General features: G+C 37.6%; 1 protein-coding gene across 1 annotated transcript in view; it reads right to left on the bottom strand.

Annotated features, from left to right (window-relative positions):
* LOC149251573 (DDRGK domain protein) overlaps positions 1-14,963 on the bottom strand; it is a 123,459-nt gene that overhangs the window by 41,447 nt on the left and 67,049 nt on the right. The window contains exon 3 of the mRNA XM_089459514.1: positions 143-249. Within this exon, the coding sequence (XP_089315640.1) occupies positions 143-249 (107 nt within the window). The remainder of the gene's footprint in view (positions 1-142; positions 250-14,963) is intronic.

The raw sequence follows: 14,963 nt of genomic DNA, 5'->3' as shown, positions 1-14,963 counted from the left end.
GGAATTTGAAAAACAGGGTTTACAACAAAATCATCTCGCATAATTGAAGTTTGAACACACAACTTCTGCTAGAGTCGCATGCTACAAGCAAATGTTTCCTAGGATTCTCAGTAATCAACATCAAATGTGTAGAAATACATACCTGTCTCTGGGATTCCCTCTCTTGTCTTTTCATCTCTCTTTTCTTAGATGATTTAGGAACATAATATTCAGTTTCAGGTACCTCCTCATTCTCCCCATCTTGTGTCTCTGAAATTTCAAACAATAGCACCAGTCGACTAATAAGCACACAAATATCAACACTACTGAAGATGGACTTCCAGGTCCAAATTTAACAGAAAGAAATATGTGCTAACAATAAAAAAAAGTTATAAAGTTCCTAAAGCAGTGGTCTTCATCCAATATAAAGCTTTGACATGAATTAGGAAAAAAAATACTCAAACAAATCAGAAATCCAAGTTACTATGTTTGCATCATATCAAACTGTGTCTCCGGAGTCTGCATAAGCTAATGTGCGTCATATTCAAATGCCCAGGTTGCTAGCATCATTATCAAGGAAAATGTACTAGGAAAATATCTGGATAGAGAAATATGATACTCAGTACCTCTGATGCCATCACATACCCACCTGGGCATTGGATATGCATCATGTCAATTCATAAATCTCTTGCAGATGTAAAGAGGTCTACTATAACAGTAGTGTTATAACCCTATTTGCCACTCCACCATAATGAGAGAAACCCAAATTCAACTTACCTCAGTTGCTGGCTAGAATGCATCCCCTTTCACCTTTGCTTTTACTTATATTGGTCTTACAAGGGAATTATAATTTATTCCATGTTAAAAGAGTGAAATTACATAATTGAGTTCTTTCTCATAATTATTTTGTCACAATTTTATAATTATGAGATAATAATTATTTCATAACTGAGAAAAAACTCATAATTGAGAAAAAGGGTTCTAGAATTTGTCATTCCCAAGGAAATCAACTTGACCCACTTATGTATGAGATGGCTAAGGGTCCATTATTGTAGAACTCTCTTAACTTCTCAAGCCCCTAGGTGTCTAGATCATTGTTTTAAGATCCGGCCGGCTAGGAACCTACTCGGCAGAGTTGATCCGAGCCGGAAAAAAAATTTCAACCCAGCAGAAAATTCGGTTCGTTCAACCGAGTTATGACTGACCCGGCCGAGTTATAGCATGACTCGGCCGAGTCAGTCATAACTCGGCCGACCCAGCCGGATCCGTAACCACTCGGCCGGATCAATTCTCGCATAAGCATAGTGATTCTCTCTCTCGTATGGCATGGCACTTCTGTCTTTTAGATGGCACTGTACGGTAACTTCGCATGGCTCAGTGTGTTGATTTCGGATGGCACAATTTGTTGACTTTGGATGGCGCTGTATATTAGCATCTCAGAACAGACCTTCGCACATCACAGTTTTGACTCTTAAGAATTCATCTCTAGCTTTGTTTGGATATGGACCTCGCTCTTTGTTCTTTGTATGGCTATTGACTTCACTCTTTGTTCTTAGTATGTCTATGGACCTCACTCTCTGTTCTTCGTATGGCTATGGATATTTCTCTTATGGTTTGGCACTCTCTTATGGTTTGGCACTCTCTTATGATTTGGTACTCGCACTGTGGCACTTGGCATTACTATACATTCAGTTATGTTTGGCACAATGGTTGTATTATACAGTCAGTTGTGTTTGGCATCATTGTTGTATTATACAGTCAGTTACATTTGGCACTTGATTTTCAATTATATTATATGGTATCACAGTTATGTTGGCACTTAGCATCTCAGCTATATTGGCATCACAGTGGTATACCATCTCAGTCGTATGGTTGATCTTTGCAGTACACATCTTGGCTTACAATAGCATGGTTGACCTCTTCTATGTGTATGGTGGCATCACAGTCGTGTGTATGAAAGCACAGTTGCTTCATTAACATAACAGTGGTATGTTTGGCATTTCAGTTCAGTGATTTGTATGACATCATTACATTCCAACAACTATGATCATATTCATATATAGCAACACTAACATCAAGCATGGAAGGTCATCAATGGCAGTATTGAGTAGAAGCATCAACAATGAATCTTGTTCACAAATGAAGTTGTGAACAAGATGTATAGGTCCTACACAGCCTAATTTATTAATGAAAATTTGTACTTTGTACCTCTCTATTGAACGTTCGATGACAATCTAATAGAAGAAGAAGAATTTGGAAGGGTTTTCCCCCTTATACTACCAGCCTCAGCCTCACAACCAACAAGGACTCCAGTTGCAGGTGCTTCCTCTGCTCAGCCACGACAGAAGCGCAGTCGCATATCTTCTCTATCTCAGCTTGCATCTGCTGCACAGCCTACTAGTGCTACCACTTCTACAGTTGCAGTTGGAGATGATGATGATGAGGAGGAGCCATGGGACCCCCTGTCTGACTCTGATGATGATCCAGAGATTGATCCACATGATCTTCGCTCCTCTGGCAGTAGCTACTACCCAGTAGTACTGGAGTCTGGTCACAGTTTACTTTTGTTGTAGAGGCCATTTCTAGCCTCCTTGGTTATGTGTTTTTTGTTTTGAATCTTTGATCATGTATGTATTGCCATTGGATAGTGCACTGGGTGCCATTTTGATATAATGGATATATTCATGAGCCTACTTGATCATATCTTGTCTTCCATCTATATTATAATGCTATGTGTTTCAAAACATGAATGAAAATCTTTAAAATTATGTTTTTTTATACAAAAAAAATAAATATTTAATGTATTTTTTACAACGACCGAGTCATTGAAATAGAGCCAACTGAGTCGATACCGAGTCGGAGTCGGAGTCGACCCTCAGCCGAGTCTGAGTTTTAAAACAATGGTCTAGATACATTCTCCCAGAGGAAAAAATGAACCTATATAATCTCACCCTATCATGAGGAAAGGGGCTAGATCTAGGGTCCATACTATAGCGCAAGAGCTCTGTTATATTGGGAGAAGGAGACCAAGCTGCAAGTTGGAGCAGAGGCTCCTCATGTGTGGAAGGCATTTGTCATTGATTATTAATGAAAGTTCATGATTCCTTTCCCTTACATGCTATTTGCATCATGTGTTCATGTATGTTTTGTTTATGCTAATCTGCCCTCTGTAGAAGGCAAGTTTTCTTTGTTTGTTGGTGTATGTGTGTAGATCTATCAGATCGTGATAGCTAGGAGCAAGTTCTTCAAGTTGAAGTTGGTTCTCCAACATTGAACTCAACACCCTGAACCAACCTACGAGGGATCAAGTGCATCTCTTGGAACCATTTACTTGAGATCTCATGCATGGATGTTATGGATGTTTAGGAATCTAGTTGATTTGCTTTCACTGATCTTTGTACATGTGCACACATATACAGTCTAGTGATCTTTATGGCAAAGATCACGAAGCAATAGCTCCTTATGGTTGTGCATTCATAGCCATAGCAAGTAGTATGTTTGGAATAGAATAATTATGATGAACAGAGGGCAACAAGATTGTAAAAGAAAATATCCATCACATATATTAATGATCAGAATTACAACTATTACATCTACAAAGAGCCTGAGATATGTAAACAAATATAAGGGTTTGAAGTACCACTTTCTCAAGTTAAATCATCCCCCCATTATTATGGAGCACCCTACGCTGCTCATGGTGGTTTAACCACTTAAACTCTGGCCATAATACTACATTTGTGACATGCCACTAACATATAACGTTACCGTATTACACCAAACTATTTTCCATCACGATATACTTGATCTAAAGGACATCAACCTCTAGCAACCTCGGGTTGGAGCCAACTCAACACTTCTCCTTCGTTTTAGGACTCTAAATGATTGCTTTACAAACCTTGTCTCAAGTTAAATCATCCCTTCTGCATAGAGTTTTTCAGGATGCCAACCTCACGGGATCCCACATTGACAAGTTGAAGCAATCTAGAAAGCGAGTTATAACAACCAGGAAAGAGGGCAAATGGGCAGTTATCCATGACCTAATGTGATTTGAGACTCTCCTACTATTGGTTGGCCCTATTCTTGGCTGTCCAAAAGAGTTTGTAGTCGAGGGCAAGAAGGGTTTGGTCCATCACTATCTCCATCGCCTATTGGAACTTTAATGGCAGACGTCTTGTCCAAACACATTTTATGATGTGCTTGTCCAAGCACAAGTCCCAAGCAGAAATTACTTGCCATCATAAGTTATTATTGAGGTTTGTCTTGCACATAGAAGTCCTAGTATTCCAGCAATGTTAAGGATTCCACGGGATTAGCATGCCCTATCCATGACTCCCTTCAACATAGAGTTTATGTGGTTGCCTCTAACAAACATGCAAAGTTCATGATCTATGTTCATGGATGTACCCCAATATATCTAAATATTTTCATGGTGCTTTGCTACTATACCTAGTTTCCTTGCACTTTGCACAACACAGTGAATCTAATGGGGACCCTTTCCCCAACTTGTACCCTAGGTAATGTTATCCTCCTGCGGGATTTCAATGCTTAAACCAAGTATTTACAGATACCACTTCATGATAGATCCAAGGGTGTCCTTTCCTTAAGGAGATTGATCTAGACACCACAAGCCTGCATAGGATTTCAAATTATTGTACAGGTCCTGCTACGCCTCTGTGAGTGGAGGTATATAGACTTCTTTAGTTACATCATTCACCACCATTGGAAGTCGGAGGTCACAAGGTCAAAGCCATGTAAAAACCATGTTAGGCCATGTAATAGGTATCTTGGACCTGTGTCTTGTTAATTTGAGTTTGTATCTATTTTGTTTCATTGGACCATGACCTGTCCCTTGAAACCTCCACCTAGGTGATCTTATCCCTGATCGGATTGGATGACCTATTGTCGCCTAAGATGTACACCTAAGTGTGGGAAAAGTTTCCAACCCCCTGAGGTATTAGTCTTTATGGCACAACGCTCAGAGCAAGGGTTGTCACCTGTTCCCTACTCTCTCCGTTTAGACTCTCTCCTAGTTAAGTCAAGGGAGGTGGTCTGGGGTCTCTAAAGATGGATGGGAAAGAAAAATTTGTTGAAACAATAGGCTCTAGGAGATCTAAGGGAAGGCAAATGCTTCTCTAGAAAACTTGATCTAGGATGAAATAGCAAGCAAGATATTGAGCAATGTAGTTATCAACAGATAGATTCGATTAGATCAATGTTACAATCAACAAGATATAGAGATAAGAGACCAGTGCTTTATAATAATGCTCAAAGATGAATTAAAATAGTTGCACATATAAACTACATCTCAAGTTACAAGACAAGCAATGTTGCAAGACAAAGTTAGTACGAGATATCAAGAGATTAGAACAATTGGATATATGAGCAACACAAGATAAACTTGCAATGTAAGTAAGACTTGTGCTTCAAGTAAATATGATATTCACGAAATAATAGACCTGAAAATAACAAGTACAACAATGTAAGATTTGCAAGTAAATGAAACAAGCCTACAATTCCAATTACAATAACCAATTGAAATGCAAGATGATAATGCAAGATCTAACTATGTTAGATGCAAGATCTAACTATGTTTTAATTATATGCCTATTCTAAGGTGAAGCCCTTCTCCTCAATTATTGAATGTAATATTCCTAATGGAATTATTCAGCATATAATAGAAGCATGCACTAGACAATAGCAAAGAATTTATAAACCGCACATGACTTTTCAAGTACAACAATGTAAGATTCACAAGTAAATGAAACAAACACACAATTCCAATTACAATAACCAATTGAAATGCAAGATGATGATGCAAGATCTAACTATGTGAGATGCAAGATCTTGGTTAATTTTAATTATATGCCTATTCTAAGGTGAAGCCCTTCTCCTCAATTATTCAATGTAATATTCCTAATGGAATTATTCAGTGTATAACAGAAGCGCGCACTAGACAATAGCTGAGAATTTATAAACTGCGCAAATTACAAAAACACCACACAAATTTTAGAACATTGTTGAGCCATTTTATTAAATTCTGAACTTCATGGAGTAGATATAGCAAGGAATAAGTGCACCTGAGCTTGCATAAGCAAGCTAAAGCAAACCCAGGTGAGAGAGATGCCCCCAAGCATAGACCCAGAAATTGGCAGTAGCTGCTACCTGAAAATGCAGTTGTAGCCTCTCCCAAAAATACTCAACCAAACCCAGAAGGGATTTGCCCCAACTCACAACAACCAGCTAACCCACAAAATAGTGCAAATTGCCCATTGAGATAGGCAGAACGCACTCCTAAAAATAGTTGTAGAAACCCACCAAAAAACTCTTCCCAACTTCCGTAAATTCCTCCCCAAATTTTACCTCTCAACTCCAGCCCTTCTCACAGCGAAATTCCTTAGCTCCAAGCCCCTGCGAATTTTCTTGGTGTGATGTTTGTGCATGCCCTAGGAACCACAAATTTCCCCTACACAATTCCCTCAATTTCCATCTGTAAAACCACCCCAAACCCTCAGCAAAATACTAGGCCACCTTACCCCTAAAAGCCCAAAATTTCTCTCCCCCACATGCAGCTCCTCCAGATGGTGCGAAATTCCTTCACTGTGTCCTTCACTAGCACAGTTGGTTGTTCAATCTCCTGTGAGAGCTCCTATGGCAGCTGAGTAAGGTAAGGAAATCTCTCCTAGGGGTAGCACTTGAAGTCCCCTGAAGGTATAGTGGAGATTTCCGCTTGGAATCTCCTTGTGCTAAACAACACTGAATTGTCTTAGCTCAACAGCTCAGGAGAACTTGGTTCTATTGTCAAATTGTCAAAAAGCCCCACAATGAGAGCCTCACCTCCAATTTATAGCTATCAACCCCTCATGCTCCTTGTGCTCCTTGTGGGTTCCACCCATTGAACCCTTTCTCTCATCCAATTTGAATTCCTCAAAGGGGTGCATATTCCCTTGGAGTGGCCCCCACTTTCCACTTCCCATCGAATTTCCCTTGGCTGCTCTAATATTTGGGAAGCCCCCCCTTAGTGCCTTTAATAAATTTCCCTTTTTACCAACTTTTCCTAAGTTTTGCACCAAAATTGTGTTCACCTCAGAATTGCAAAATTGTGGAGCTCCCTTAGCAGAATTTATTGGGAAGGGATAATACATTGAGGCGGGTCTTAGAACAAGGTTGTTGGGAGAAATGCTAGGGAAGGAGGCTAAGGCCTCATTAATGATACCTACCCAGGAGTTCTAGCAACCCAAGTGCCTTCATTCCTACAAGGGACTCAACCACAATAGAATTGAAAGATCACTCGTTTTAACCTTTGTTCAAGGGTCAAGCAACTCAAAATGGAAATGAAGAAGGTTGTCCCATCTTAATATCAACCAAGTTTATCCTTGAAGTTAAATTTTAGGAATGCAAACTAAACCTAGGATGCAAATGCAAATGTTCCAATGAGATTCAATGACAAAAAGGCTTCAATGCAAAAAAGAGCCAATTCACTTATAATCGAGATTCACTTATGAACACAAGATTAGCTTACAATAATGATCAATGAAGCAAATTAAATGTTGCTCAATGAAACAATAGAGATGCAATTAGATTAGAGAATCAGAGCAATATCTCACAATACCTTTTACAAGGAATGCTTTAAAGATGCTTTACTTATATTAAAATAATGGAAACAAGTAAAGTTTTATCGTGAAAGAATATGTGAATGATGGCAAATGAGATTGCTAACAAGATTAGAAAGAGACTACTTTGAATCTTTAGCTTGCAAGTGAAACCAAGACAAGAACAATTCCAAATGCAATAGATCAAATAGTCAATGAATGGGACTTAGAGATGAGATATAAACTAGCAATGCAAGAGAGATGAATTAGCAAGTTAGATCCAAGGACTAAGAGAAAGAGAAAGATAACCCCTCTCTTTAAATGAGGAGGCGGGATACCATGGGATTGAGATCCAAGCTCCCTCAAGAAGAAGATCTTTATTATTATATTACAAAGAATAAATCCTTTTGACAAAGGGAAAGGACTCTTCAACTCAAGGAGAATTACTATAATTGAAGAACTTTACAAAACAACCTCCTCAAGATACAAAGATGAATTAGACCAGCTATCAATTATGATTCCAAACACTTCAAGCAAGTTCATCCAAAGTTGAAAATCTGGGTCAAAGGAAACTTATCCTTGGCAATGGCGCCAAAAGTATTGTTGCCTAAGATGTACACCTAAGGCGCATTGCTTAGAGTAGGGGTTGTCACATATTCCCTACTCACTCCGTTTAAGCTCTCTCCTAAACAAGCTAAGGGTGGTAGTCCCTAAAGATGAAAGGAAAAGGAAAACTTGTTGAAACAACAAGTTCTAGGAGACTAATAGAAAGGCAATCACCTCTCTAGACAACTTGATTTAAGGATAACTGGCAAGTAAGATTATTATTATTGAGCAATGTGAGATGTTAAAGGATAGATTCAATTAATTCAATTTGACACTTAATAAGATTAACAATGATGAGACTAGTGCCTTAATAACAATGCTCAAATACAAATCAAAGTACTTGCAAATAACAATACAATATCAAGTTGTAAGATAAGCAATGTTGCAAGGAAAGTGTTAATACGAGAAATCAAGAGATTATCAGCGGTTAAAGATATGAGCAATATGAGATATGCTTGCAAGATCAATATAACTTGTACTTCAAGTAAACTAGAACTAGCAAGTATAACATAAGCTCTCCAATTACATATAATCAATGATGAAATGAAGATGCAATATCTACCTATGTGAAATGCAAGATCTTGGTTAATTTTAATTATATGCCTAGTCTGAGGTGAGAGCCTTCTCCTCAATTATCGAAGGAAGTCTTAGAACAAGGTTATTGGGAGAAGTGTTGGGGAAGGAGGCTAAGGCCTCATCAACGATACCTACCCAGGACTTCTAGCAACCCAAGTGCCTTTGTTCCTACAAGGGCTTGGCCGCAAGAAAACTGCAAGGTCACTAATTTTAACCGTTGTTTAAGGGTCAATCTTCTCAAATTGGATATGAAGGAGGGTGTCTTATCTTTCTATCAACCAAGCTTATGTTTAGAGGTAAATTTTAAGATGCAATCTAGCTCTAAGATGTGAATGCAAATGCTTCAATGAGATTCAATTACAACAAGATGTTTAAATAAAAAATTTATAACCAAGACTTATAATGATCACTTAAGAACACAAGATTATTAGCTTATGATTCAAATGAAGCAATTCTTAAGATTACTCAATGAAACCAAGGAGATGCAATTTGATTAGATGTTAGAGCAATATCTCACAATAACTTTTACAAGGAATGCTTTTAAAGATGCTTTACTTATATTGAATAATGGAAACAAGTAAAGTTTTATAATGATAGCATATGTGAATGATGGCAAATGAGATTGCTAACAAGATTAGAAAGAGACTTCTTTGAATCTTTAACTTCCAAGTGAAACCAAGACAAGCTTAATTCCAAATGCAATAGATCAAATAGTCAATGAATGTAACTTAGAGATGAGATCTAAACTAGCAATGCAAGAGAGATGAGTTAGCAAGTTAGATCCAAGGACTAAGAGAAAGAGAAGCCCTCCCTTTAAATAAGGAGGCGAGATACCATGGGATTGAGATCCCAAGCTCCCTCAAGAAGAAGAAGATCTTTATTATTATATTACAAGAGAAGAAATTTTTTTTACAAAGGGAAAGGACTCTTCAACTCAAGGAGAATTACAATGATTGAAGAACTTCACAAAACAACCTCCTCAAGATACAAAGATGTACTAGACTAGCTATCAATTATGATTCTAAACACTTCATGCAAGTTGAACCGACACTCTAATGGAATTTGACCTTGAACAAGAATAAACACTAAACACAAAAGTTCACGGCCTAGGTGGAAGGAAGCCTCCAAGTCCTCGCAGCCTACTCAGAAAAAATGATTTAATTTTTATTTAAATTTTAAGACCAAGGCTCAATTTACTTCAAAAAATTCAGCGCCCTCATACCAATAAGCCCTTCGCACCAGTCAAAGAAGAGGCTCCTCTAGGATCTCTCGGCCTTGAGGAAAAGGGCCCAAAAATATGCGGCGTCTAGAAAAAATTTGCAATGATGTCAAGCCTTTGAAAATCGAAATTTATGCCAAGAATGTATAGTGAAACCCTCAAAAGATTCGTTGAAACTCTTGCAAAATCACAAGGGTTAGCAAATAAAATAATGGCAAGAGTTTAAAACCCTAGAGGGCTTGCAGCCTAGAAATTGTTGAAATTTCTAAGTATTACCCGTAAGAAATTTTATCTGTATTCTCTGGTTTATTTCGCCTGCTTGTTTAATTACGAACAAGTTATTTAACTATATAAACACTGAAATAAACGCAATACAGTCTCAACCATCTACAGATCAACAGCTAAAAGAAATCGACAAACACACAAGGGACACCGTTATTTTTTGACAATCGTCCCCAGAAAAACCCAAATTGGGAAAATCGGTGCAGCAGTTCTGAGGGTTTTTATTATTAAGCAGCGTTTCTGAGTACATTAGGTGCCAAACTGGCTCACCCGACAGAGATAAAAAAATCTGGCAGTAATACCTCTCTTCGAAAGCAGATATTCTGAAAGTCTGCCCCATGAAACCCTCTCCAACACAATTTGAAGCACTGCGTCAGCCCTCCTGGCCTCTGCATCAGCCTGAAACCCTTTGTGTCAGCCCTCTGAGGCTCTGCGCAGCCTCTCTGGCTCTCTGCATCACTCCTACAGCCTCTGCGTGGATGACGCATGCCCTTCTAGCCTCTGCGCAATCTCTGTTGGCCTCTGCGTGGCTCCCTCTGGCTCTGTGTCTACCTCTACGCTAGTCTTCCAGCACTATCTCTGCCTTGTACTCACTGCCCCTCGCTGCAACTCTGATCACTAATTTGATTTCACTTAGCAAACCCCGCTCTAGAAAATCGAATGACTGATCACTCTAGTGTATCTCCAACTGACCCTCAAGCCTCCTCTTATACTTTTTCTGTTGAATCTTCAACAGCCGAGATTACATCTCTAATCAATGGCTAAGATTAGATTGGGCTTGATCCATGTCTTTTAGAACCTTCTAACCCAATTTTATATTAATACCCATTAATATTTTTATTTTCCTAAGTTTAGACTTAGGAACCCATTAAAAATATTAATTATTTTAAAATCTCCTTCACCGGGTAGAATTTCCCCAAACCATTTCTAAGTGTTGGAGATCTCATGTGCTTTAGCCTCTCCACCAATTTTCATGGCTAGAGCACATTCGATGCTACCCCAAATCAACAGGAATAGAGGGCTAAAATGCATTCAGCCCTCAAGAAAAGGCCCAAAAAATATATGAGCCACAAATTGTTAGAATAAACCCCATAAGGTGCCAATTCAAAGCGAAACCCCTTCAAAAATTTGCAAAAATATTATAGAGTCAAATCCCTTGGAAAAATTTGATTTGGATAGCAAACAGGCCTCCAAAATCCTTGCAGCCACCAAAAAAGGCTAGACGATTTCCTTAAAAAAAATCGCTGCTCTCAAATCCCTAGCCGTCTAGGCTAGGACACTAGTCTTCGCTTCAGAAAATGATTTTCTTCAAAATTTCGATGGGATCAAGCCTGCAAAAAACATATATGAATAGGTCCAAGCCAAAAATCGATTCCCTTCTTCAGATCTGCAGAGAAAAATCAAGAATACCTAACAAATATATACAAAACAAATAGAAATTATATACAAGGTTAGGATAGAATATATATATACAAGATCTATTTACAAATTTACATATAAAAGCACTTCAGAAGCAAATCTATTTATTTAAAAGCTCTAAAACAATTTTTTGAAAGATTTTAAAGATAGATAAATTTGATCTATAGAGCAAATGGCAAGAAATCCCCTTTACTTATTTCAAATGATAAGCCTTTAGGTGACCCACTACAAGTTCCTTAGCTTCTATGCCTTGAATAGTTGGTTAATTCAACCGAGAATGTCCTCAAGTATCCAAGATCTTATCAACAATATTATTTCCTACACACTTGAAAGATATTTGTTAGATCCACAGAGATTTGGATAGCATAGTGATAGAGGAGTCTAAGGGTTTAACCGAAAACCAATAGATCTGCTCCACCTAGTGTGTTTCTCCAAATCTAAACAATGATGCAAGGTAATTGTACACCAATGAATCTTCAAGAGCTAATGGAAATAACAAAATTAAAACACTAGTAGAACATTAAGCACAAGAGATCAGAAAGATTATACCATATAACTGAAGAATAACACCATAGCTTTGCCCCAAAGACTTTTATTTTATTGCTCAAAAAAAATATTACAATGTTAGCAGAGCTTCACTTAGCCAAGAGCTCAAGATTTTCATGATCAAATGAGGAGCTTAGAGCTTCCTTATATAAAAAAAATGAGTGTGAGAACCTCCAAGTGGAAAAAACAGCTAGTTGACTTGATCCATGGCTTGATCCTGCTAAAAATAATTTGAACCCTTGATTATTGTTGCACAGATCTAGAGGAGAATTCATTTTCCTTGATTTAGTAGTTGGGTTGATCCAAAAATTGATTTTGGAGAGCCTCTGGACCATGGAAATATCTTTATCCCCTTTTCTCAAAAAACTCTCATTCAAAATAACCTCCTTTGACCATAAATTCGAATTTCTTGGGGCATTAATTGCTTCTCTGGTCCAACGAATTTTTCTAGGACCAATTTTTCTTGGAAATGAGTCCTTCACATTTATTCTTTCTCGATAAAGTCCATATTTTCCAAAAATTCATTTTTCCACTTGGAGAGAATTTTATTTTCTCTCACTTTAAATTTTTTGGTCATTCTTCGACTTATTATCTGCCATTTTTTGCCAGAAAATCAAAAATATGACTCTAGAGTATTATAAACATGTTTTTTCACCCTCAAAGTGTGTCTAGATAGATAGTTTAGGAGTTTAAGTATAATTTCAAGTATGCATGCCCCCTATAACCTATATAGACAACACTTTTTACATCTTTATATGAAATATTACATAGAAATCCCATTTAGAAGGGGAATTTTCACAAATTAAAAAATGACCTCTAGACTAAACCAAATTCTGCGAGACTTTAGACATGATTTGGTATTATAATTTACATAGATTATATACACTAGGACTCACCTAAGACTTCACCATTTAGCCCCACTCTAGGTTTGGGGCATCAGCTAGGAGAAAAACTTTACCAATTATAAGGGTTAAAAAACATGAATAGTTGGCGGAGGGTAAAAAAATCCCTAGAGTGAAACTCTTTGGTAAAAAAGCATAGGCTTACCTAGGTGTGCTACATGGCTTTATAAACATACTAGAATCATTTTTACATGATGGCCCACAGTGCTGCAGAATTTGGATTCCAACTAATGACCAAAAGCTGCAATTGATGGTGAATTCTAAAAAAAAAAAAATATATATATATATAGATATGTATGTATAACCAAAAAGAAAAAACCACTACTCTCAATTGTACTCTACTATAGGGTAGTTGACACTTGAGTGGCCAACAGGACCTTCGAAGGCTTCTCACGTGAATTTATGGTTTTATGGGAGCTTAAATTTTGTAACGGTGATCACCCATGTATGGGTCAGTCCATCCTGCATCAAAATGCACCTATGTCATTCCACATGGTTAGTGTCTATAGAGTTTGGAGATGACCTTGGCCTTGGTGCAGAATTACTCATGATAGCTCTCATAGCATAGCAATCTCTTGTAACAACTTTCACATTTCTCAAGGCAGTTAATGGTTCCCAATGCAAAATGGTCCAAGTGGTCAAAAAGTCAACCCGATCTCATATTATAAAGAATGATGAGAGGATTCCATGCCACATGGAATTTTCCCCATCTAAGCATCTAAGGGCTAGTTACAGCTCGGTCAACCTTGGTCAATGGTATGAGAAAAGCTTCCATGGGGATTTTCAATCAAAGCAATGGGTTGTTTATGACACGCATGACATCAAAAGTGGTCTACTTAATTAGAGGAACAAAACCCATGTTTTAGATTTTGCAAATCCTCAAGGGCATTAAAGATCTTCCACTTGGGTGTGATGATGTGGTAGAACAGGGTTCCATGAGGCTTGAAAGGGGCAAAATTTGACAGGTTTTGGCATATAATATGTCAAAATTGGTCTACATAGTGAGAGGAACAAAATTGTGTCTCAGTTTCTCCAAATTCAGAAAAGCATTAGAGCTCTAGCAGCACATGATGACGTGGCATCTTGGGCAAGATATGAAGATTTTGAGAGATACCCAATATAGATCCAAGCCAGTTTTAGCATACTGAGGTGCTGAAATTGTCAGAAAGTCAAGGGCTTTGGTGATCCAGCTTCCATGTGGCTAAATCGAATTACTAAAGGGAAAAGTCAAGTCAAGAATAATCGTTGGTGAAGTCAACTAGCCATTAGAGAGTTTAACTAGCCATTGAAGACTGAGTGAACCAATTAGTTGAGCAATGGACCATGCCTAAAGTGAATCTGGAACTAAATTGTGGAAATTTTTCCAAGTCAAATCCCTAAATTACATTATGATATTTTATGAATCAATTTACTAAGTCTCCAACTTGTAGATGACTAATAAATATTTCAACGAGGAAAAGTCAAACTAGTCGTTAGCTAACTATTATGGTCGTTATAAATTTTTTTTAGGCTCTCCTTATTTATAAATCATTGTTGTTCACTTGAGACAAGTGCTAGCTAATAAAAAGAGCTCATCTATTTTGCAAACTCTTGTACACTTTGTATAATTGTGGAGTGGTTTTTATTTTATTCTTTTTCTTGTTGTTGCTATTGATCATTATTTTTAAAATCCGATTCCATCCTTCTAATAATTAAATTTATCCTAAGACTAATGTTCTCTGCCACTGAGGAGCTAATACACTACGTGGAGGCAAGCAACTAGGGTATTTCCACTTGTTTGTTTTGGTTTTGCAGGTGAATCAATCTAAGGGTTTTAAACTACTTTGAAATAGGGCTTTACTATTC

The sequence above is a fragment of the Pinus tabuliformis genome, chromosome 7 (genome assembly GCF_031772625.1).
Source record: "Pinus tabuliformis cultivar Carrire ecotype Pingquan chromosome 7, CPIR1, whole genome shotgun sequence".
Classification (NCBI taxonomy): Eukaryota; Viridiplantae; Streptophyta; class Pinopsida; order Pinales; family Pinaceae; genus Pinus; species Pinus tabuliformis.
Note: the sequence above shows the minus strand (reverse complement) of the source record. Positions and strands in the feature narration are given on the sequence as shown.